The sequence below is a fragment of the Salmo salar genome, chromosome 13 (genome assembly GCF_965601325.2).
Source record: "Salmo salar chromosome 13, fSalSal1, whole genome shotgun sequence".
NCBI lineage: Eukaryota > Metazoa > Chordata > Actinopteri > Salmoniformes > Salmonidae > Salmo > Salmo salar.
Window position 1 is genome coordinate 114,235,204 of NC_138303.1, and position 24,928 is coordinate 114,260,131.

The window sequence follows — 24,928 nt, forward strand, 5'->3', positions numbered from 1 at the left end:
AGTATACTGTTGGTTATATAGTATACTAGTGGTTCTATAGTATACTAATGGTTCTATAGTATACTAGTGGTTATATAGTATACTAGTGGTTATATAGTATACTAGTGGTTATATAGTATACTGGTGGTTATATAGTATACTAGTGGTTATATAGTTTACTCGTGGTTCTATAGTATACTGGTGGTTCTATAGTATACTGGTGGGTTATATAGTATACTGGTGGTTATATAGTATACTAGTGGTTACATAGTATACTGGTGGTTATATAGTATATTAGTGGTTCTATAGTATACTAGTGGTTCTATAGTATACTAGTGGTTCTATAGTATACTAGTGGTTCTATAGTATACTAGTGGTTATATAGTATATTAGTGGTTATATAGTATACTAGTGGTTCTATAGTATATTAGTGGTTCTATAGTATACTGGTGGTTCTATAGTATACTGGTGGTTCTATAGTATACTAGTGGTTCTATAGTATACTAGTGGTTATATAGTATACTAGTGGTTCTATAGTATATTAGTGGTTATATAGTATACTAGTGGTTCTATAGTATATTAGTGGTTATATAGTATACTAGTGGTTCTATAGTATATTAGTGGTTATATAGTATACTAGTGGTTCTATAGTATACTAGTGGTTATATAGTATACTAGTGGTTCTATGCTTGTGAATGTGGTGGTTGGGGATAGAGGTATGAGGGAATAGATGGAGTGATAACAAAGCTAATTAATAAACTGATGTAACATTGTCACTTACCACGGCGGGGAAATGAAACTGTGATAGAAGGGGAGGTAGGCTTTAATCTTCAATACCCCCCCCCCTCCCCTCCGACTGTTTCTGACTGACTGACTCATCATCGGAATGGCCTCGTGTTTCACTGCCTCCAGTCCCCAGGCAACCACAGCCCTGTCCTGTCTTACTGGGATACTACTGCTGTTGATGCCCTCCAAAAACGCTTGTCCAAACTCCCCTCATCCATGGAGGCAAGCCTAGTCCCCATCACCAGATTGCCCTTCAAAATGTCAACCCAATATTCCCAGTAACAACAAGCCAGCGCAGTCCCCAGCTCCAGGCTCTGTGTCCTGTATGTTGGACGGTATCATGGAATTTGTAGCAGCTCTCTGCACTGTGTGAGAACAGGATCAGATTTAAAAATCAATGTCCTCACTTTTCATCTGCTTTATCTCGGGTCCATCTTGTCATAATATTGACTTGAGATGTTTGTTTGCAGCACCACTGTAGAGGGATGTTTACTCCCTATGCAGAGAATTGAGAGAGCAGAGAGAAAGAAAGAGCAGAGAACAGAGACCGAGAGCATAGAGAAAGAAAGAGCAGAGAGAGAGAATTGAGATAGCAGAGAGAGAGAATTGAGAGAGCAGAGAGAAAGAGAGCAGAGAGAGAGAATTGAGATAGCAGAAAGAGAGCAGAGAGAGAGAATTGAGATAGCAGAAAGAGAGCAGAGAGAGAGAATTGAGAGAGCAGAGAGAAAGAGAGCAGAGAGAGCGCTGCAGATGGGATCACTGCTCTCCTGTATGTTGTTTATCTCGTATAGGACCTCTGCTCTATTCAAATCAAATTTATTTATAGCCCTTCTTACATCAGCTGATGCCACAAAGCGCTGTACAGAAACCCAGCTTAAAACCCCGAACAGCAAGCAATGCAGGTCTAGAAGCACGTGTGTGCTCATTTAGGATCTCTGCTCTCCTGTGTGTGGTTTAGCTCATATAGGATCTCTGCTCTCCTGTATATGGTTTAGCTCATATAGGATCTCTGCTCTCCTGTATATGATTTAGCTCATATAGGATCTCTGCTCTCATGTATATGATTTAGCTCATATAGGATCTCTGCGCAAAGCGTGTGTGTGTGTGTGTGTGTGTGTGTGTGTGTGTGTGTGTGTGTGTGTGTGTGTGTGTGTGTGTGTGTGTGTGTGTGTGTGTGTGTGTGTGTGTGTGTGTGTGTGTGTGTGTGTTGTAACATGACTTTAATACAGCGTCATGTATGTGGTAAATCTCTCAGGCGGTGTGGCTACAGCAAGGCCAAGCAGGAACCTGATGAAGAGAAGATACACTTCCACAACGGCCACAGTAAGTTACGCACGCACACACACACACACACACACAACACACACACACACACACACACACACACACTGTATTGCATTCCATACTACACCACTGACTGTTAGACAGCCATCTCCAGCACATCAAAGGCTGCTGCCTATAGACATAGACTAGGAGTCACTAGCCACTTTAATCACGTCTCCATATCTTGCATTACTCATCTCATATGTGTACTCTTGTACTATTCTACGGTCTCTTAGTCACTTTAATTGTTTGTAAATATTGCATCACCCGTCTCATATGTGTATATACTGTATTCTATACTATTGCCACTGTATTTTAGTCCAATGCCGCTCTGACATATAGACACATTACCGTTCAAAAGTTTGGGCTCACTTAGAAATGTCCTTGTTTTTGAAAGAAAAGCATTTTTTTTTGTCCATTAAAATAACATCAAATTGATTAGAAATACAGTGTAGACATTGTTAATGTTGTAAATGATTATTGTAGCTGGAAACGGCAGATTTTTTTTAATGGAATATTTACATAGGTGTACAGAGGCCCATTATCAGCAACCATCACTCCTGTGTTCCAATGGCCCATTGTGTTAGCTAATCCAAGTTTATCATTTTAAAAGGCTAATTGATCATTAGAAAACCCTTCTGCAATTATGTTAGCACAGCTGAAAACTGTTGTCCTGATTTAAAGAAGCAATAAAACTGGCCTTTAGACTAGTTGAGTATCTGGAGCATCAGCATTTGTGGGTTCGATTACAGGCTCAAAATGGCCAGAAACAAAGCACTTTCTTCTGAAACTCGTCAGTCTATTCTTGTTCTGAGAAATGAAGGCTATTCAATGTGAGAAATTGCCCTCCCTTCTCAGAACAGCGCAAACTGGCCCTAACCAGAATAGAAAGAGGAGTGAGAGGCCCCGATGCACAACTGAGCAAGAGGACAAGTACATTAGAGTGTCTAGTTTGAGAAACAGACGCCTCACAGGTACTCAAATGGCAGCTTCATTAAATTATACCCGCAAAACACCAGTCTCAATGTCAACAGTGAAGAGGCGACTCTGGGATGATGGCCTTCTAGGCAGAGTTGCAAAGAAAAAGCCATATCTCAGACTGGCCAACTAAAAGAAAAGATTAAGATGGGCAAAAGAACACAGACAGTGGACAGAGGAAAATTGAAAAAAGTGTTATGGACAGACAAATCTAAGTTTGAGGTGTTCGGGTCACAAAGAAGAACATTCGTGAGATGCAGAAAAAATGAAAAGATACTGGAGGAGTGTTTGATGCCATCTGTCTAGCATGGTAGAGGCAATGTGATGGTCTTGGGCTGCTTTGGTGGTGGTAAAGTGGGAGATTTGTACAGGGTAAAAGGGATCTTGAAGAAGGAAGGTTATCACTCCATTTTGCAACGTCATGCCATACCCTGTGGACGGCGCTTCATTGGAGCCAATTTCCTATTAATCTATTCTTGTTCTGAGAAATGAAGGCTATTCCATGTGAGAAATTTCCAAGCAACTGAAGATCTCGTACAACGATGTGTACTACTCCCTTCCCAGAACAGAGCAAACTGCCTCCTACAACAGGACAATGACCCAAAGGACAGCTCCAAACTATGACAGAACTATTTAGGGAAGAAGCAGTCAGCTGGTTTTCTGTCTATAATGGAGCGGCCAGCACAGTCACCGGATCTCAACCCTATTGAGCTGTTGTGGGAGCAGCTTGACCGTATGGTACGTAAGAAGTGCCCATCAAGCCAATCCAATTTGTGGGAGGTGCTTCAGGAAGCATTGGGGTGAAATGTCTTCAGATTACCTCAACAAATTGACAACTAGAATGCCGAAGGTCTGCAAGGCTGTAACTGCTGCAAATGGACAATTCTTTGACGAAAGTAAAGTTTGAAGGACACAATTATTATTTCAATTAAAAATCATTTTTAATAACCTTGTCAACGTCTTGACTGTATTTCCTATTAATTTTGCAACTCATTTCATGTATGTTTTCATGGAAAACAAGGACATTTCTAAGTGATCCCAAACTTTTGAATGGTAGTGTGTATCGACCCCAACGCCTACAAGTATCTCCTTTCTCTCTCTAGTTATGGGACTACAGTGCATTCAGACCCCTTAACTTTTTCCACATTTAGTTACGTTACAGTCGTATTCAGAAATTGATTAAATCGTTTTTTTCCCCCCCTCATCAATCTATGTACAATACACCATAATGACAATGGAAAAACAGGTTTGTAAACATTTTTGCAAATGTATTTGAAAATAAAAACTGAAATCTCATATTTACATAAGTATTTACTTTACTCAGTACTTTGTTGAAGCACCTTTGGTAGAGATTACTGCCTGGAGTCTTCTTGGGTATGACGCTACAAGCTTGGCTCAACTGCATTTGGGGAGTTTCTCCCATTCTTCTCTGCAGATCTGCTCAAGCTCTGTCAGGTTGGATGGGGAGCGTCGCTGCACAGCTATTTTCAGGTCTCTCCAGAGATGTTCGATCGAGTTCATGTCTGGGCTCTGGGTGGGCCACTCAAGGACATTCAGAGACTTGTCCCGAAGCCACTCCTGCGTTGTCTTGGCTGTTTGCTTAGGGTCGTTGTCCTGTTGGAAGGTGAACCTTCGCCCCAGTCTGAGGTCCTGAGTGCTCTGGAGCAAGTTTTCATCAAGGATCGTTCTGTACTTTGCTCCGTTCATCTTTCCCTCGATCCTAACTAATCTCCCAATCCCTGCCGCTGAAGTACATCCACACAGCATGATGCCGCCACCACCATGCTTCACCGTAGGGATGGTGCCAAGTTTCCTCCAGATGTGACACTTGACATTCAGGTCAAAGAGTTCAATCTTGGTTTCATCAGACCAGAGAATCTTGTTTCTCATGGTCTGAGAGTCCTTTAGGTGCCTTTTGGTAAACTCCAAGTGAGCTGTCATGTGCCTTTTACTGAGGATTGGCATCCGTCTGGCCACTCTACCATAAAGGCCTGATTGGTGGAGTGCTGCAGAGATGGTTGTCCTGCTGGAAGGTTCTTCCATCTCCACAGAGGAACGCTAGAGCTCTGTCAGAGTGACCATCGGGTTCTTGGTCACCTCCCTTACCACGGCCCTTGTCAACTGTGGGACATTATATAGACAGGTGTGTGCCTTTCCAAATCGTGTCAAATCATGGTGCGGCTGGCTTCCAGGTTAAGCAGGCGGGTGTTAAGAAGCGTGGTTTGGCGGGTCATGTTTCACTGGACGCATGACTCGACCTTTGTCTCCTGAGCTCGTTGGGGAGTTGCAGCAACGAGTCAAGAAATTGGGTAAAATACAACAACTAAAAAAATACACACAAAAAAAAAACACGGTATTTATGTTTTTAAACCTGTTTTCACTTTTTCATGATGGGGTATTGTGATGTCATTATGGGGTATTGTGATGTCATTATGGGGTATTGTTATGTCATTATGGGGTATTGTGTGTAGATTGATGAGGTTAAAAATGATCGGATCAATTTTAAAATAAGGCTGTAACATAACAAAATGTGGGAAAAGTCAATGGGTCTGAATACATCCCGAATGCACTGTGTATAGACCCATGTATGTATATCCACACATATGAGTATGTCCTCTCTCTCTCTAGTTATGTACCCGGGGGTGCGTACGTATATCGACCCCCACACCTACGAGGACCCCAACCAGGCCGTCCATGAGTTCGCCAAGGAGATCGATGTTTCCTGCATCACAATTGAGAGAGTCATCGGAGCTGGTGAGTGGAGTGTGTGTGTGCATGCGTACACACTGTGGTTGAATGTTAATGTGTTTACATGTATGTCTTCCAGGATTTGTTGTGGGGTGGTTAACTGTGTTTCTATTCCAGGTGAGTTTGGGGAGGTGTGCAGCGGCCCACTCCGTCTGCCTGGTAAGAAGGAGTTCCCAGTAGCCATTAAGACCTTGAAGGCAGGTTACACAGAACGACAAAGGCGGGACTTCCTAGGGGAGGCGTCCATCATGGGACAGTTTGATCATCCAAACATCATCCACCTGGAAGGCGTGGTCACCAAGAGTACGTCTTGTTTCATATCATTCTGTCTGTAAAAATACAGTTGATGTCGGAAGTTTACATACACCTTAGCCAAATACATTTAAACTCAGTTTTTCACAATTCCTGACATTTAATCCTAGTAAAAATTCTGTGTCTTAGGTCAGTTAGGATCACCACTTTATTTTAAGAATGTGACATGTCAGAATAAATAGTAGAGAGAATGATTTATTTCAGCTTTAATTTCTTTCATCACATTCCCAGTGGGTTAGAAGTTTACACTCAATTAGTATTTGGTAGAATTGCCTTTAAATTATTTAACTTGGGTCAAACGTTTTGTGTAGCCTTCCACAAGATTCCCACAAGTTGGGTGAATTTTGGCCCGTTCCTCCAGACAGAGCTGGTGTAACTGAGTCAGGTTTGTAGGCCTCCTTGCTCACACACGCTTTTAACAGTTCTGCCCACAAATGGATTGAGGTTAGGGCTTTGTGATGGCCACTCCAATACCTTGACTTTGTTGTCCTTAAGCCATTTTGCCACAGCTTTGGAAGTATGCTTGGGGTCATTGTCCATTTGGAAGACCCATTTGCGACCAAGCTTTAACTTCCTGACTGATGTCTTGAGATGTTGCTTCAAAATATCAACAAAATGTTCCCTCCTCATGATGCCATCTATTTTGTGAAGTGCACTAGTCCCTCCTGCAGCAAAGTTTTTTCCTCCAAACATAATAATGGTCATTATGGCCAAACAGTTCTATTTTTGTTTCATCAGACCAGAGGGCATTTCTCCAAAAAGTACGATCTTTGTCCCCATGTGCAGTTGCAAACCGTAGTCTGGATTTTTTTATGACGGTTTTGGAGCAGTGGCTTCTTCCTTGCTGAGCAGCCTTTCAAGTTATGTCAATATAGGACTTTTTACTGTGGATATAGATACTTTTGTACCTGTTTCCTCCAGCATCTTCACAAGGTCCTTTGCTGCTGTTCTGGGATTGATTTTCACTTTTCGCACGAAAGTACTATCATCTCTAGGAGACAGAACGCGTCTCCTTCCTGAGCGGTATGACGGCTGCGTGGTCCCATGGTGTTTATACTTGCGTACTATTGTTTGTAGAGATGAACGTGGTACCTTCAGGCGTTTGGAAATTGCTCCCAAGGATGAACCAGACTTGTGGAGGTCTACAATTTATTTTCTGGGGTCTTGGCTGATTTCTTTACATTTTTCCCATGATGTCAAGCAAAGAGGCACTGAGTTTGAAGGTAGGCCTTGAAATACATCCACAGGTACACCTCCAATTGACTCAAATTATGTCAATTAGCCTATCAGAAGCTTCTAAAGCCATGACATCATATTCTGGAATTTTCCAAGCTGTTTAAAGGCACAGTCAACTTAGTGTATGTAAACTTCTGACCCATACACAATGTAGATGTCCTAACTGACTTGTCGAAACTATACTTTGTTAACAAGAAATTTGTGGAGTGGTTGAAAAACAAGTTTTAGGGGCCTCCCGGGTGGTGCAGTGGTCTAAGGTACTGCAGTGCTAGCTGTGCCACTAGAGATTCTGGGTTCGAGCCCAGGCTCTGTCGCAGCCGGCCGCGACCGGGAGGCCCATGGGGCGGCACACAATTGGCCCAGCATCGTCCGGGTTAGGGATGGTTTTGCCGGCAGGGATATCCTTGTCTCATCGCGCACTGGTTCCATTGCAGCGGTGACGTCTTGCTCATCTGTTTGATATAATATTATTCTCTATTCTTTTGTCAGCAAAACCTGTGATGATCATCACGGAGTACATGGAGAACGGATCACTGGACACCTTCCTCAAGGTAAACCATGTGGATCACTGGACATTGGACACTTTTGACGTCTGAATGTCATGACCACAACGTCTAAAAATGGGTCCAAAATGCCAGCCTTTTCCCTTTACAGTGCACTACTTTAGACCAGGGACACCCCAATCCCTTTACAGTGCACTAATTTAGACCAGGGCTCATAGGGGAATAGAGTGTGTGCCCCCGATCAAGAATAGTACATTATAAAGGAAATTGGGTGTCCCTGGTCAAAGGTAGTGCATTATAAAGGAAATGGGGTGTCCCTGGTCAAAGGTAGTGCATTATAAAGGGAATGGGGTGTCCCTGGTCAAAGGTAGTGCATTATAAAGGGAATGGGGTGTCCCTGGTCAAAGGTAGTGCATTATAAAGGGAATGGGGTGTCCCTGGTCAAAGGTAGTGCATTATAAAGGGAATGGGGTGTCCCTGGTCAAAGGTAGTGCATTATAAAGGGAATGGGGTGTCCCTGGTCAAAGGTAGTGCATTATAAAGGAAATGGGGTGTCCCTGGTCAAAGGTAGTGCATTATAAAGGAAATGGGGTGTCCCTGGTCAAAGGTAGTGCATTATAAAGGGAATGGGGTGTCCCTGGTCAAAGGTAGTGCATTATAAAGGGAATGGGGTGTCCCTGGTCAAAGGTAGTGCATTATAAAGGAAATGGGGTGTCCCTGGTCAAAGGTAGTGCATTATAAAGGGAATGGGGTGTCCCTGGTCAAAGGTAGTGCATTATAAAGGGAATGGGGTGTCCCTGGTCAAAGGTAGTGCATTATAAAGGGAATGGGGTGTCCCTGGTCAAAGGTAGTGCATTATAAAGGGAATGGGGTGTCCCTGGTCAAAGGTAGTGCATTATAAAGGGAATGGGGTGTCCCTGGTCAAAGGTAGTGCATTATAAAGGGAATGGGGTGTCCCTGGTCAAAGGTAGTGCATTATAAAGGGAATGGGGTGTCCCTGGTCAAAGGTAGTGCATTATAAAGGGAATGGGGTGTCCCTGGTCAAAGGTAGTGCATTATAAAGGAAATGGGGTGTCCCTGGTCAAAGGTAGTGCATTATAAAGGGAATGGGGTGTCATTAGGGAAATACTCTGAGCTTTTCCTCCCTCTTCTTCCTGTAGAAGAACGATGGCCAGTTCACAGTGATCCAGCTGGTTGGGATGCTGCGTGGTATGGCGTCAGGCATGCGCTACCTGTCTGACATTGGATATGTGCACCGGGACCTGGCGGCGCGTAACATCCTGGTCAACAGCAACCTGGTGTGTAAGGTGTCTGACTTTGGCCTGTCCAGAGTCCTGGAGGACGATGCAGAGGCTGCATATACGACCAGGGTAAGTGTCTGTCTGTCTGTCTGTCTGTCTGTCTGTCTGTCTGTCTGTCTGTCTGTCTGTCTGTCTGTCTGTCTGTCTGTCTGTCTGTCTGTCTGCGTGTCTGTCTCAGACTGTCTGTGTGTCTGTCTTCCTGTCACACAATGACTCACACGCTCATCCCCAACATGACTTGTTATTAGTTAGCCCTTTGCAGTAGCACAGCCATGATTCTCCTGTCTCTGTCTGTCTGTCTGTCTGTCTGTCTGTCTGTCTGTCTGTCTGTCTGTCTGTCTGTCTGTCTGTCTGTCTGTCTGTCTGTCTGTCTGTCTGTCTGTCTGTCTGTCTGTCTGTCTGTCTGTCTGTCTGTCTGTCTGTCTGTCTGTCTGTGTTCATCGTCTCTTCTAGCTCTACTGATTCCAATTGACCACTACATGGGGGGGGGGGCTTGACAGGGAGGGAGTGCAAGTGAAGGATAGTGACAGGGTGGGAGGAGGGAGTGTGCACGTGAAGCATGGCATGCACACAGATCCCTGTGAGGTCTGAGGCTCATATGTGAGAGCTCTGAGTGTGTGTGTGTGTGTGTGTAGCAGTGTTAGCTAGCTGTCTCTACTTGGCTGTCTGAGGCAGTGTGTGTATGTAGCAGTGTTAGCTAGCTGTCTCTACATGGCTGTCTGAGGCAGTGTGTGTATGTAGCAGTGTTAGCTAGCTGTGTCCATTTTGCTTTCTAAACCTGATAATTGTGTCTCCCAGATTGTGCAGGTTCTGTCACTGATTGTGACACGGCATCCAGGACAGCCAATTAGCATGCGACACAATCACCAGGACAGCCAATTAACACGCAGCACAGTCTCCAGGACATATCTACATTCTTGCTCTCTCTGAGAACCACACATAGCCTGTACACATCGTTCTCCGTCCTAAAATAACCATCCGAATGTCGTTGATATGTTTCTCTCTCTCTCTCTCTCTCTCTCTCTCAGGGCGGTAAAATCCCGATCCGCTGGACTGCTCCAGAAGCGATCGCGTTCAGGAAGTTCACCTCCGCCTCTGACGTGTGGAGCTACGGCATCGCCATGTGGGAAGTGATGTCATATGGAGAGAGACCCTACTGGGAGATGAGTAACCAGGATGTAAGTCTTCTTCTCAATTGCCACCAATGGTAGGATTTAATGAGCTAGTGTATGGTTGCTGTAGATCATTAGAACAAAGTATTACTTTTTAAAACCTGTTGGGGCTACAGGTTAGCAATGAACCCCGAGCCGGGATTGCTAACAAGGCTGGAAATTCAAAACATCAAAAATCTAATAATTTCAATTTCTCAAACAATCAACTATTTTACACAATTTAAATGATAAACATCTCCTTAATCTAACCACATTGTTCGATTTTCAAAGAGGCTTTACGGCAAAAGCATAAAGTTAGATTATGTTAGGACAGTACATAGCCACAAAAGTACAAACATCCATTTTCAATTCAAGGTCAGGCGTCACCAAAAGCAGAAACCAGCTAGAATTATGCACTAACTTTTGTCAATCTCCATCAGATGACACTCCTAGGACATTATGTTATACAATACATGCATTTTTTGTTCCATCAAGTTCATATTTATATCCAAAAACAGCATTTTACAGTAGCGTGAAATTCAGATTTTTTTCTTCTCTGAAATGCTTCCGGTGAACATAACAAAATTACTATTCGAAAACATTGGTAAATTATAATATTGTCATTCAAAGAATAATATATTATCATCTCGTAATTGCTACCGAATGGCCAGATCTCAAAATAACTTTACTGGGAAATCACATTTTGCAATAAACGGGGTGCTATGCTAAGAACAACAGGCTACGCTATACAGTTAGCATCATCTAAAATCGATAATAACATTGTAAATATCCCCTTACCTTTGATTATCTCCATCAGAAGGCAGGATCCCAGGTCCGGAAGGCATCCCAGGTCCGGAACAAATGTGGTTTCTTTTGACAAAGTTCATAATTTATGTCCAAATAACACCAAGTACTTAGCGTTCATTATGCTCCCACAAAACGTGGTGGGGGGAGTGTAAAATCACGCCGAAAAGCTAAAAAAACCTAGTAAATAATCTATTTACGTCCGTTCAAACATGTCAAATGTTGTTTAGCATTAATCTTTTGGTCCATTTTTAACGTTAAACATCAGTAATATTTTCACACAACCTATCCTATGTCTAGATAAACAATGATGACAAACTCACGCTTCTCAGATTTATGCGCAGGCGCAAAAAAATGAAGTGATGACATGTCAACTTCCTTGGATTCTAATTTGCTCTCTGTTTATCATAGACGCTTCCAATAACTTTATAAAGATCGTTGACATCTAGTGGAAGCCGTAGGTGTTGCGAAATGAATCCTTTCTCACTATGGTATCTATAAAACAATGACACTAAATAGTACAGTCACAAAATTCAATTTTTTTTTAAATCTATTTTTCACAGGTTTTTGCCTGCAATATGAGTTTTGTTATACTTACAGACACCATTCAAACTGTTTTAGAAAATTCAGAGTGTTTTCTATCCGAATGTGTTAATAATATGCATATCCTAGCTTCTGAGTTGGTGTAGGAGGCAGTTAAAAATGGGCACATATTTTTTTCAAAATGTCTCAATACTGCCCCCGAGCCCCAACAGGTTTTAATGTCACAGACTACAAGCTACTCTACTTATCAGATATTTATTCCGTATTACCAATGTATTCCTTTACAGTCACTAGACTGTAAGACCCAGAAACCAGAGAATATAGACGGTCTTTATCCGTCAATTATATTACAGGGCCACTGACTGTTAGTGTTATCCAGAAAATCGAGGTGAAATGTGTAGTATCTTAGTAGCCAGGAGGGGAATGGCTAAGAGAGGACATGGAGACCTATTAATAGAAGAACAGTAGAAAAAGAGAAGTGGTATTGAATGTGCCTGACGGGGGGGGGAGAGAGAGAGAAATAAAGAGGGGGGGGGAGAGAGACGGAGTGAGGGGGATGGAGAGAGAGAGACGGAGTGAGGGGGATGGAGAGAGAGAGAGGGATGGAGAGAGAGAGAGGGATGGAGAGAGAGAGAGGGATGGAGAGAGAGAGAGAGAGGGATGGAGAGAGAGAGAGACGGAGTGAGGGGGATGGAGAGAGAGAGAGACGGAGTGAGGGGGATGGAGAGAGAGAGAGACGGAGTGAGGGGGATGGAGAGAGAGAGAGACGGAGTGAGGGGGATGGAGAGAGAGAGAGACGGAGTGAGGGGGATGGAGAGAGAGACGGAGTGAGGGGGATGGAGAGAGAGAGACGGAGTGAGAGGGAGGGAGAGAGAGAGGCGGAGTGAGAGAATGAGAGAGTGAAAGAGAATGAGAGAGAGAGTGCTGGGATAGAGAAAGAGCTAGAAGGTTTGTAGATATGTCAGAGGAAGACAGAGGGGGAAGAGAGCAGAGAGGGAGAGAAAAGGGGGGCTGTAGAGAAACACCCAGAGGTCAAGGGTCATTTAGAACACTGGAGCCACGTCACATGACTGTCCCTGAGAAACAGAATTCTGACTCAGGCTGGCATATACACATCCACGATTTAGTATTTATTGAAGAATAAATTACCTTCAAATCTACCACGGATATTAAACAGCTTTTAGTGCCAATGTACAGGGCTTAGTATTGACAAGTAGGGCTCTACAGTATGGGGGGGGGGAGAGGAGAGGAGAGGAGAGGGAGGAGGAGAGGAGAGGAGAGGAGAGGAGAGGAGAGGAGAGGAGAGGAGAGGAGAGGAGAGGAGAGGAGAGGAGAGGAGAGGAGAGGAGAGGTGCCAGAGAGGAGGAGAGGAGGAAAGGTGCCAGAGAGGAGGAGAAAGGAAAGAAGAGGTGCCAGAGAGGGTCCCTCAAGGAGGTGCAACTCTCAGTCATGTTTATCTCACAGAGGATGCCTCCTCTCCTTTTCATCCCTCTCCTCCTCCTCCTCCTCCTCCTCCTCCTCTTCACTGACAGCTCTATCCATCCAAGTCTCAGATCACTCTTTCTGCTCCATCATTAATCTGTCTGAGCTGCTGCCTGGGTCTCTCTGAGGGAACACAAGTTATTTGATGTTTTATTTAACACCTTCATGAGGATTTCCCTCTGATCTCTGCTAGACTCTCTCGCTCCCCCTTATCTATCTCTCTGGTTTCTCTCCCTCGCTCTCTTTTAGCTAGACGCCTTCTCCCTCTCTCTCTCTTAGTTAGACTCATTCTCTCTTTCTCTCTCTCTCTCTTTTAGCTAGACTCATTCTCCCTCTCTCTCCCTCTCTCTCTTTTAGCTAGACGCCTTGTCCCTCGCTCACTTTTAGCTAGACGCCTTCTCTCTCTCTCTCTCTCTCTCTCTCTTTCTCTCTTTTAGCTAGACTCATTCTCTCTCTCTCTCTTTCTCTCTCTCTCTCTCTTTTAGCTAGACTCATTCTCCCTCTCTCTCCCTCTCTCTCTCTCTCTCTCTCTCTCTCTCTTTTAGCTAGACTCATTCTCTCTCTCTCTCTTTCTCTCTCTCTCTCTCTCTCTTTTAGCTAGACTCATTTTCCCTCTCTCTTTTAGCTAGACTCATTCTCCCTCTCTCTCCCTCTCTCTCCCCCTCTCTCTCTCTTTTAGCTAGACTCATTCTCCCTCTCTCTCCCTCTCTCTCTCTTTTAGCTAGACTCATTCTCCCTCTCTCCCTCTCTCTCCCTCTCTCTCCCTATCTCCTTCTCTCTCTTTTAGCTAGACTCATTATCCCTCTCTCTCAATTCAAAGTGCCTTATTGGTATGGGAAACATAGGTGACCAAACATCTTATGTAGCAAAATTGGTGTTTTTTACATTGGATAAAAGTAGATACTCAGACCTATTAAACGGTATATCATACAGTACAGTTGAGGAACAATGGGAAAGTAATTCTACTTTGAAAGTTGATCAACTTGTAAACCCACTTTTAAGAAAATGTCCCTTGAATGTTTTGTTCCACCTACTGGAGAGCTCTTCTTTGTCTCCACCCATTCAGCATCACTCACACCCTCTTAAGCGTTGGCCCCACCCATCTCTTTAAGGATTCACATATGAGGCCGTGTGCTAAACAGAGTGAGTACAGTAGTGTAGTGAACAACCAAAGATTTCAAGACTAAAAGTGGTGAAAGTAGTAGCCTACAATAAGGAAAAACTCCAGGTAAAAATACAATTCATCTAGTCCTTGGCCTATATCCTAATATGACTTTGGTGCAGGTCATGGTGTTCTTCACATTACCTTCTCTGGTAAACACACACAATATCAAATAAAATCTAAGTGTATTTGTCGCATACACAGGATACAGAAGGTGTGAACGGTACAGTGAAATGGTTACTTGCATATTTGCATAGTAGCAATATCAAAAACAGAAAGTGTCCAGATAAATATTGTATAAATATTTTATAATTATTAGATGATTCTTACCCAGACATACTGGTCTAAATTGATGGGTCATGTGAAAGAAATGCAAAAACCACCTCCCAGCCACATCTAGCTAAGTGGATGGGTCCCTATTGTCTAGACATGTAAACATGTTCATGAAATACAATAGATGGTCCTAATCCCCCCCAGACACACCTGGCGAACTTGATGGGTCATGTGATCATCTGGCGAAGTGGAGTATTTTGGTTAGACATGTAGCTAGCTATCTAAACAATGAACCTGCATATCAACTCATACTACTACCAATACAAACAGTCTTATTTTTCATGCTCTGAGTCCTTTAGGTGCCTTTTGGTAAACTCCAAGTGCCTTTTACTGAGGAATGGCAACCGTCTGGCCACTCTACCATAAAGGCCTGATTGGTAGAGTGCTGCAGAGATGGTTGTCCTTCTGGAAGGTTCTCCCATCTCCACAGAGGAACTCTGGAGCTCTGTCAGAGTGACCATTGGGTTCTTGGTCACCTCCCTGACAAAAGCCCTTCTCCTCCGATTGGTCTGTTTGACCGGGCGGCCAGCTCTAGGAAGAGTCTTGGTGGTTCCAAACTTTTCCATTTAAGAATGATGGAAGCCACTGTGTAACTGTCTCCAAGATGGCGTATCAGTCGGACCTGTGTTTTTGTCTTGTCCTGTCCTGTGTATATATCGTTTTCTTCGTATATATTTAATATATATTTTAATCTCAATTTCCATCTACGGACTGAATATACTTTCCTGCAACCCGCCTCACCCAATGTGGTACGGATCTGCTATTTTTATACTTTAGAACCAGAACCCCCATCAGAAGCTAGCCAGGTAACTAGCTACTAGCTAGTAGTCAGTTAGCCACTGTTAGCAGTCCTCACCGTTAGCTCGGACATCAGCCAGCCTCAAACCGGTCAATTCCTGCCAGTCTGCACAGCGCGATATCAACCCAGAGCATATCGGACTGCTTTTTCTTTACCACATCTCTGGATTCCTACCGCAAGCTCTGAACCTTTACTCCGGATCATCGCAGCTAGCTAGCTGCTATCCGAGTGGCTACTCCTGGCTAACGTCTCTGTCCCGATGCAAGCACCAGTCAGCCTGGAGCTAGCCTCGAGCTAGGCCCATCTCCCGGCTAGCCAAAGAGGTCCACCAGCCAATTCTTGGGCTACAATACCTCTTTTGCCAATTTGCCTGAACCCTTTACTGCCAACATGGAGCCCCGCCGATCCATCATGACTGGTCTGCCGACGTAACCGTCCGAGGTGGTTTCAACATGGGCATCCGGGGAAGAGCATCTGCTAGTCCTGATTCGCCATGTCTCCAGCTAGCCTAGCGTAGTAGCGACTACGGAATTGGCTCCCTGAATCATCTAATGCTACTCATTGGACCCTATGATCACTCGGCTACACATGCCTCTCCCTAATCTCAATATGCCTTGTCTATTGCTGTTTTGGTTAGTGATTATTGTCTTATTTCACTGTAGAGCCCCCAGCCCTGCCCAATATTTGTTCCACCCCACACACATGCGGTGACCTCACCTGGCTTAACTGTTGCCTCCAGAGACAGAACCTTTCTCATCATCGCTCAATGCCTAGGTTTACCTCCACTGTACTCACATCCTACCATACCCTTGTCTGTACATTATGCCTTGAATCTATTCTTCCGCGCCCAGAAACCTGCTCCTTTTACTCTCTGCTCTGAACGCTCTAGACGACCAGTTCTTATAGCCTTTAGCCGTACCCTTATGCTACTCCTCCTCTGGTGATGTAGAGGTTAACCCAGGCCCTGCAGCTCCCAGCACTTCTCCGATTCCCCAGGCGCTCTCATTTGTTGACTTCTGTAACTGTAAAAGCCTTAGTTTCATGCATGTTAACATTTGAAGCCTCCTCCCTAAGTTAGTTTTATTCACTGCTTTAGCACACTCTGCCAACTCTGATGTCCTAGCCGTGTCTGAATCATGTCTTAGGAAGGCCACCAAAAACCCTGAGATTTCCATCCCTAACTATAACATCTTCCGACAAGATAGAACTGCCAAAGGGGGCGGAGTTGCAATCTACTGCAGAGATAGCCTGCAGAGTACTGTCATACTATCCAGGTCTGTGCCCAAACAATTCGAGCTTCTACTTTTCAAAATCCACCTTTCCAGAAGCAAGTCTCTCACCGTTGCCGCTTGTTATAGACCCCTTCAGCCCCCAGTTGTGCCCTGAACTCCATATGACATTTCATTGCCCCCCATCTATCCTCAGAGTTCGTTCTGTTAGGTGACCTAAACTGGGATATGCTTACCACCCCGGCCGTCCTACAATCTAAGCTAAATGCCCTCAATCTTACACAAATTATTAAGGAACCTACCAGGTACAACCCTAAATACGTAACCATGGGCGGATTAGGGTTGTAGATAGATATCATCCAGACCAACTTGCCATCTGCTGTCTTCAACCAGGATCTCAGCGATCACTGCCTCATTGCCTGCGTGCGTGATTGGTCTGCGGTCACACGACCACCCCTCGTCACTGTCAAACACTCCCTAAAACACTTCAGCGATAAGAAGATGCCTGGTTCTTTAAAAGTGCTTACCTTGCCATCTTAAAAAGCAAATGCCACATTCAAAAAATGTAGAACTAAGAACAGATATAGCCCTTGGTTCACCCAGACTTGACTGCCCTTGACCAGCACAAAAACATCCTGTGGCATCTGCATTAGCATCGAATACCTCTGCGATATGCAACTTTTCAGGGAAGTCAGTAACCAATATACTCAGTCAGTCAGGAAAGCTAAGGCTAGCTTTTTCAAACAGAAATTTGTATCCTGTAGCACTAATTCCAAAATCTTTTGGGACACTGTAAAGTCCATGGAGAATAAGAGCACCTCCTCCCAGCTGCCCACTGCACTGAGGCTAGGAAACACTGTCACCACTGATAAATCTACGATAATCGATAATTTAAATAAGCATTTTTCTATGGCTGGCCATGCTTTCCACCTGGCTACCCCTACCCCGGCCAACAGCTCAGCACCCCCTGCAGCAACTTGCTCAAGCCCCCCCCTGCCTTCTCCTTCACCCAAATCCAGATAGCTGCTGTTCTGAAAGAGCTGCTAAATCTGGACCCCTACAAATCTGGACACTCTGAAAATCTGAAATCTGACAATCTGGACCCTCTTTTTCTACAATTATCCACCAAAATTGTTGCAACCCCTATTACTAGCCTGTTCAACCTCTGTTTCGTATTGTCTGAGATTCCCAAAGATTGGAAAGCTGCCCGTCGATCATCCGCCTCTTCAAAGAGGGTGACACTCTAGACCCAAACTGTTATAGACCTATATCCATCCTGCCCTGCCTTTCTAAAGTCTTCAAAAGCCAAGTTAACAAACAGATCACCGACCATTTTGAATCTCACCGTACCTTCTCCACTATGCAATCTTGTTTCCGAGCTGGTCATGGGTGCACCTCAGCCACGCTCAAGGTCCTAAATGATATCATAACCGCCATCGATAAAAGACAATACTGTGCAGCTGTATTCATCGACCTGGCCAAGGCTTTCGACTCTGTCAATCACCGCATTCTTATCGGCAGACTCAATAGCCTTGGTTTCTCAAATGATTGCCTTGCCTGGTTCACCAACTACTTCTCAGATAGTGTTCAGTGTGTCAAATCGGAGGGGATGTTGTCCGGACCTCTGGCAGTCTCTATGGGGGTGACACAGGGTTCAATTCACGGGCCGACTCTCTTCTCTGTATACATCAATGATGTCGCTCTTGCTGCTGGTGAGTCTTTGATCCACCTCTATGTAGACGACACCATTCTGTATACTTCTAGCCCTTCTTTGGACACTGTGTTAACAAACCTCCAAACGAGCTTCAATGCCATACAACAGTCTTTCCGTGGCCTGCTTTTAAATGCTTGTAAAACTAAATGCATGCTCTTCAACCAATTGTTGCCCGCACCCACCCGCCTGACTAGCATCACTACTCTGGACGGTTCTGACTTAGAATATGTGGACAACTACAAATACCTAGGTGTCTGGTTAGACTGTAAACTCTCCTTCCAGACTCACATCAAGCATCTCCAATCCAAAATTAAATCTAGAATCGGCTTCCTATTTCGCAACAAAGCCTCCTTCACTCATGCTGCCAAACATACCCTCGTAAAACTGACTATCCTACCGATCCTTGACTTCGGCGATGTCATTTACAAAATAGCCTCCAACACTCTACTCAGCAAATTATATGCAGTCTATCACAGTGCCATCCGTTTTGTCACCAAAGCCCCATATACTACCCACCACTGCAACCTGTATGCTCTCGTTGGCTGACCCTCACTACATATTCGTCACCAAACCGACTGGCTCCAGGTCATCTATAAATCTTTGCTATGTAAAGCCCCGCCTTATCTCAGCTCACTGGTTACCATAACAACACCCACCCGTAGCCCGCGCTCCAGCAGGTATATCTCACTGGTCACCCCCAAAGCCAATACTTCCTTTGGTCGTATTTTCTTCCAGTTTTCTGCTGCCAATGACTGGAACGAATTGCAAAAATCACTGAAGCTGGAGTCTTATATCTCCCTCTCTAACTTTAAGCATCAGCTGTCAGAGCAGCTTACCGATCACTGTACCTGTACATAGCCCATCTGTAAATATCCCACCCAACTACCTCATCCCATATTGTTATTTATCCTCTTGCTCTTTTGCACCCCAGTATCTCTCCTTGCACATCATCATCTGCACATCTATCACTCCAGTGTTTAATTGCTAAATTGTAATTATTTCGCCTCTATGGCCTATTTATTGCCTTACCTCCCTACTCTTCTACATTTGCACACATAAAAAAAAACAATTCCTTCAACCTCATGGCTTGGTATTTACTCTGACATTGACTGGGACCTTATATAGACATGTGTGTGGCTTTCCAAATCATGTCCAATCAATTGAATTTACCACAGGTGGACTCCAATCAAGTTGTAGAAACATCTTAAGTATGATCAATGGAAACAGGATGCACCTGAACAAAATGTTGTGTCTCACAGCAAAGGATCAGAAAACTTATGTAAATAAGGTATTTCTGTTTTTTATATTTAATAAATTAGCAAAAATGTAAAAAAAAAACTGTTTTTTATGTTTTTTATTATGGGATATTGTGTGGGCATAAATGCACTGATTGTATTCAACCATATTCCCAGTCACCTTGCCATGGTTAAATGCGGTGGTTCGTGCTTTCAGTTTTGGGCAAATACTGCCATCTATCCACGGTTTTTGGTTTGGGTAGGTTTTAATAGTCACAGTGGGAACATCATCCCCTATACACTTCCTGATGAACTCAGTCATCGTGTCAGTGTATACGTCTCAGAGGCAACCCGGAACATATTCCAGTTTGCGTGATCAAAATAATCTTGAAGCATGAATACCGATTGGTCAGACCAGCTTTGAATAGACCTTAGCACGGGTACTTCCTGTTTAAGTTTCTGCCTATAGGAAAGGAGGAGCAGAGGTCAGTCATGATCTGATTTGCTGAAGGGAGGGTGGGGGAGGGCCTTGTAGCCATCCAGGAAGGGAGAGTAACAATGGTCGAGAGTTTTTGAAGCACGAGTACTACAGGCAATTTGATGATAGAATATCGGTATATGAAGTGCCCAGCTAAAATAATTGCGGCTTTAGGATATATTGTTTCCAGTTTGCACAAAATCCAGTGTAGTTCCTTGAGGACCGTCGTGGTATCGGCTTGAGGGGGAATATACACGGCTGTGACTATAACCGAAGACAATTCTCTCTTCGGAGGTAATATTGTCGGCATTTGATTGTGAGGTGAACAAAAGGAGTTCCTGTACATAATCACAATCACACCATGAGTAGTTAATCATGTAACATACAACACCGCCTTTCTTCTTTCCGGAGAGTTCTTTATTCCTGTCTGTGCGATGAACTGAGAACCCACCTGGCTGTATGGATGGGGACAGTATATCTGGAGAGAGCCATGATTCTGTGAAACAGAGTATGTTACAGTCCCTAATGTCTCTCTGGAAGGAGATCCTCGCCCCGAGCTCGTCTACTTTATTGTCCAGGGACTGAACATTAGCGAGTAATATACTCGGAAGCGATGGATAGAAGTCCACTCCGAATACCTCTTCTCCGCCGGCGGCGTCTTGTAGCAGCTTCTGGGATAAATTTGCCTTGGGGAGTATGAACAAAGGATCCAATTCGGGAATGTTGTATTTCTGGTTGTAATACTGGTGAGTTACTGTCGCTCTGAAATCCAAAAGTTATTTCCGGCTGTAAGTAATAACACAAAAACCATTCTGGGCAAATAATGTAAGAAATAACAAAAAAATTACTGCAAAGTTGCTTAGGAGCTAGAACCTTCCATGTCTGTCTGCGCCATCTTACTCTATGTTGTTGAGAAAAGTAGCAAAACTTTCTCGATGGATAATTTCTTTCAAAAAAGGTGCAGTAGAAATGTCTATCAACACATACTGAGCAACTCACCTTATAGACAGAAGCATGCTACATTGCAGACCAATCCAAACTCATCTCCCGGTATGTCCAGCCCATCCATTATCTCAGCCAATCATGGCTAGTGGGAAGTTTCCTGTCTTTTTCTGTGGCTATACCGACTAGGCTCGTAATTTTACAGATGGAATGCAAGTTTGTTATTAAGGCACATGAAACTTCACATGTTCCAGAAAGCATTTCTGCGCCAAAAAAATGCATTTTGATAAAAAATATATTTTTTACGTTCAAATGTCTCTCCTGTGAAGTAGTGACGTGCGACAGTTTCCTGAATGTTTACATTGCCAAAGAAAATGGAATAGATAATAAACAAGGGAAACATTAGTAAACATTAAACTCACAAAAGGTTTAAAAGAATATAGACATGTTATATTATTGGCTATGTCCAGTGTTGTAACAATGTGCAAGTAGTTGAAGTATGAAATGGGAAATAAATAATTAGATGAATATAGGTTGTATTTACAATGTTGTTGGTGCTCCATATTTCTCATGGCAACGGGCCACAACGTTTGGAACACTTCGCTATGTCGCCTAACAGATATAGGAGTTAATCAATGTTTGATTTGTTTTGAAATTCTTTGTCAGTCTGTGTGGAAACATGTCTCTAATGTGGTCATACATTTGGCAGGAGGTTAGGAAGTGCAGCTCAGTTTCCACCTTTGTGGGCAGTGTTGCACATAGCCTTTCTTCTCTCTCGGTCTGCCTACGGCAGCCTTTCTCAATAGCAAGGCTATGCTCACTGAGTCTGTACATAGTCAAAGTTGGGTCGGTCACAGTGGTAAGGTATTCTGCCACTGTGTACTCTCTGTTTAGGGCCAAATAGCATTCTAGTTTGATATGTTTGTTTTGTTAATTCTTTCCAATGTGTCAAGTAATCATCTTTTTGTTTTCTCATGATTTGGTTGGATCTAATTGTGTTGCTGTCCTGAGGCTCTGTGGTGTGTGTTTGTGTTTGTGAACAGAGCCCCAGGACCAGCTTGCTTAAGGGGGGACTCTTCTCCAGGTTCATCTCTCTGTAGGTGGTGGCTTTGTTGTAGAATTTAACGGCTCTTTTCTGGATTTTGATTAATAGCGGGTATCGATCTAATTCTGTTCTGCATGCATTATTTGGCGTTTTACGTTGTACACGGAGGATATTTTTGCAGAATTCAAATCAAATTTTATTTGTCACATACACATGGTTAACAGATGTTAATGCGAGTGTAGCAAAATGCTTGTGCTTCTAGTACCGACAATGCAGTAATATCTAACAAGTAATCTAACCTAACAATTTCACAACAACTACCTTATACACTCAAGTGTAAAGGAATGAAGAATATGTACATAAAAATATATGAACGAGTGATGGTACAGAACGGCATAGGCAAGATGCAGTAGATGGTATAGAGTACAGTATATACATATGAGATGAGTAATGTAGGGTATGTAAACATTATATAATGTGGCATTGTTTAAAGTGGCTAGTGATACATTTTTTCATCAATTTTTCCATTATTAAAGTGGCTAGAGTTGAGTCAGTATGTTGGCAGCAGCCTCTCTGTGTTAGTGATGGCTGTTTAACAGTCTGATGGCCTTGAGACGGAAGCTGTTTTTCAGTCTCTCGGTCTCAGCTTTGATGAACCTGTACTGACCTCGCCTTCTGGATGATAGAGGGGTGAACAGGCAGTGGCTTGGGTGGTTGTTGTCCTTGATGATCTTTTTAGCCTTCCTGTGACATCGGGTGGTGTAGGTGTCCTGGAGGGCAGGTAGTTTGCCCCCGGTGATGCGTTGTGCAGACCTCACTACCCTCTGGAGAGCCTTACTGTTATGGGCGGAGCAGTTGCCGTACCAGGCGGTGATACAGCCCGACAGGATGCTCTCGATTGTGCATCTGTAAAAGTTTGTGTGCTTTTGGTGACAAGCCGAATTTCTTCAGCCTCCTGAGGTCCTGAATTCAATTTGGTGTTTGTCCCATTTAGTGAATTCTTGGTTGGTGAGCGGACCCCAGACCTCACAACCATAAAGGGTAATGGGTTCTATAACGGGTACATTTTTTTGTTGTTGCCACATCCTAATTGGTGTGTTGAGTTTTATGTTCCTTTAGATGGCATAGAATGCCATTCTTGCCTTGTCTCTCAGATCATTCAATGCTTTGTGGAAGTTACCCGTGGCGCTTATGTTTAGGCCGAGGTATGTATTGTTTTTTTGTGTGCTCTAGGCCATCGGTGTCTAGATGGAATTTGTATTTGTGGTCCTGGCAACTGGACCTTTTTTGGAACACCATTATTTATGTCTTACTGAGATTTACTGTCAGGGCCCAGGTCTGACAGAATCTGTACAGAAAATCTAGGTGCTGCTGTAGGCCCTCCTTGGTTGGGGACAGAAGCACCAGATCATCAGCAAACAGTGGACATTTGACTTCAGATTCTAGTAGGGTGAGGCCGGGTGCTTCAGTCTTCTAGTGCCCTCGCCAATTCATTGATATACAGTGCCTTGCGAAAGTATTTGGCCCCCTTGAACTTTTCGACCTTTTGCCACATTTCAGGGTTCAAACATAAAGATATAAAACTGTAATTTTTTGTGAAGAATCAACAACAAGTGGGACACAATCATGAAGTGGAACGAAATTTATTGGATATTTCAAACTTTTTTAACAAATAAAAAACAGAAAAATTGGGCGTGCTAAATTATTCAGCCCTCTTAAGTTAATACTTTGTAGCGCCACCTTTTGCTGCGATTACAGCTGTAAGTCGCTTGGGGTATGTCTCTATCAGTTTTGCACATCGAGAGACTGAAATTTTTGCCCATTCCTCCTTGCAAAACAGCTCGAGCTCAGTGAGGTTGGATGGAGAGCGTTTGTGAACAGCAGTTTTCAGTTCTTTCCACAGATTCTCGATTGGATTCAGGTCTGGACTTTGACTTGGCCATTCTAACACCTGGATATGTTTATTTGTGAACCATTCCATTGTAGATTTTGCTTTATGTTTTGGATCATTGTCTTGTTGGAAGACAAATCTCCGTCCCAGTCTCAGGTCTTTTGCAGACTCCATCAGGTTTTCTTCCAGAATGGTCCTGTATTTGGCTCCATCCATCTTCCCATCAATTTTAACCATCTTCCCTGCCCCTGCTGAAGAAAAGCAGGCCCAAACCATGATGCTGCCACCATGTTTGACAGTGGGGATGGTGTGTTCAGGGTGATGAGCTGTGTTGCTTTTACGCCAAACATAACGTTTTGCATTGTTGGCAAAAAGTTCGATTTTGGTTTCATCTGACCAGAGCACCTTCTTCCACATGTTTGGTGTGTCTCCCAGGTGGCTAGTGGCAAACTTTAAACGACACTTTTTATGGATATCTTTAAGAAATGGCTTTCTTCTTGCCACTCTTCCATAAAGGCCAGATTTGTGCAGTATACAACTGATTGTTGTCCTATGGACAGAGTCTCCCACCTCAGCTGTAGATCTCTGCAGTTCATCGAGAGTGATCATGGGCCTCTTGGCTGCATCTCTGATCAGTCTTCTCCTTGTATGAGCTGAAAGTTTAGAGGGACGGCCGGGTCTTCGTAGATTTGCAGTGGTCTGATACTCCTTCCATTTCAATATTATCGCTTGCACAGTGCTCCTTGGGATGTTTAAAGCTTGGGAAATCTTTTTGTATCCAAATCCAGCTTTAAACTTCTCCACAACAGTATCTCGGACCTGCCTGGTGTGTTCCTTGTTCTTCATGATGCTCTCTGCGCTTTAAACGGACCTCTGAGACTATCACAGAGCAGGTGCATTTATACGGAGACTTGATTACACACAGGTGGATTCTATTTATCATCATTAGTCATT

The 24,928-nt window shown here is 43.7% G+C and overlaps 1 protein-coding gene across 2 annotated transcripts in view; it reads left to right on the forward strand.

Moving 5' to 3' along the window:
• Window positions 1-24,928, forward strand: part of unm_sa34860 (un-named sa34860) — a 168,868-nt gene that overhangs the window by 133,843 nt on the left and 10,097 nt on the right. For both annotated transcript variants that reach the window (XM_045692702.2, XM_045692703.2), the window contains exons 9-14: window positions 2,021-2,088; window positions 5,695-5,820; window positions 5,932-6,117; window positions 7,852-7,913; window positions 9,026-9,235; window positions 10,195-10,344. In XM_045692702.2, the coding sequence (XP_045548658.2) occupies window positions 2,021-2,088; window positions 5,695-5,820; window positions 5,932-6,117; window positions 7,852-7,913; window positions 9,026-9,235; window positions 10,195-10,344 (802 nt within the window). The remainder of the gene's footprint in view (window positions 1-2,020; window positions 2,089-5,694; window positions 5,821-5,931; window positions 6,118-7,851; window positions 7,914-9,025; window positions 9,236-10,194; window positions 10,345-24,928) is intronic.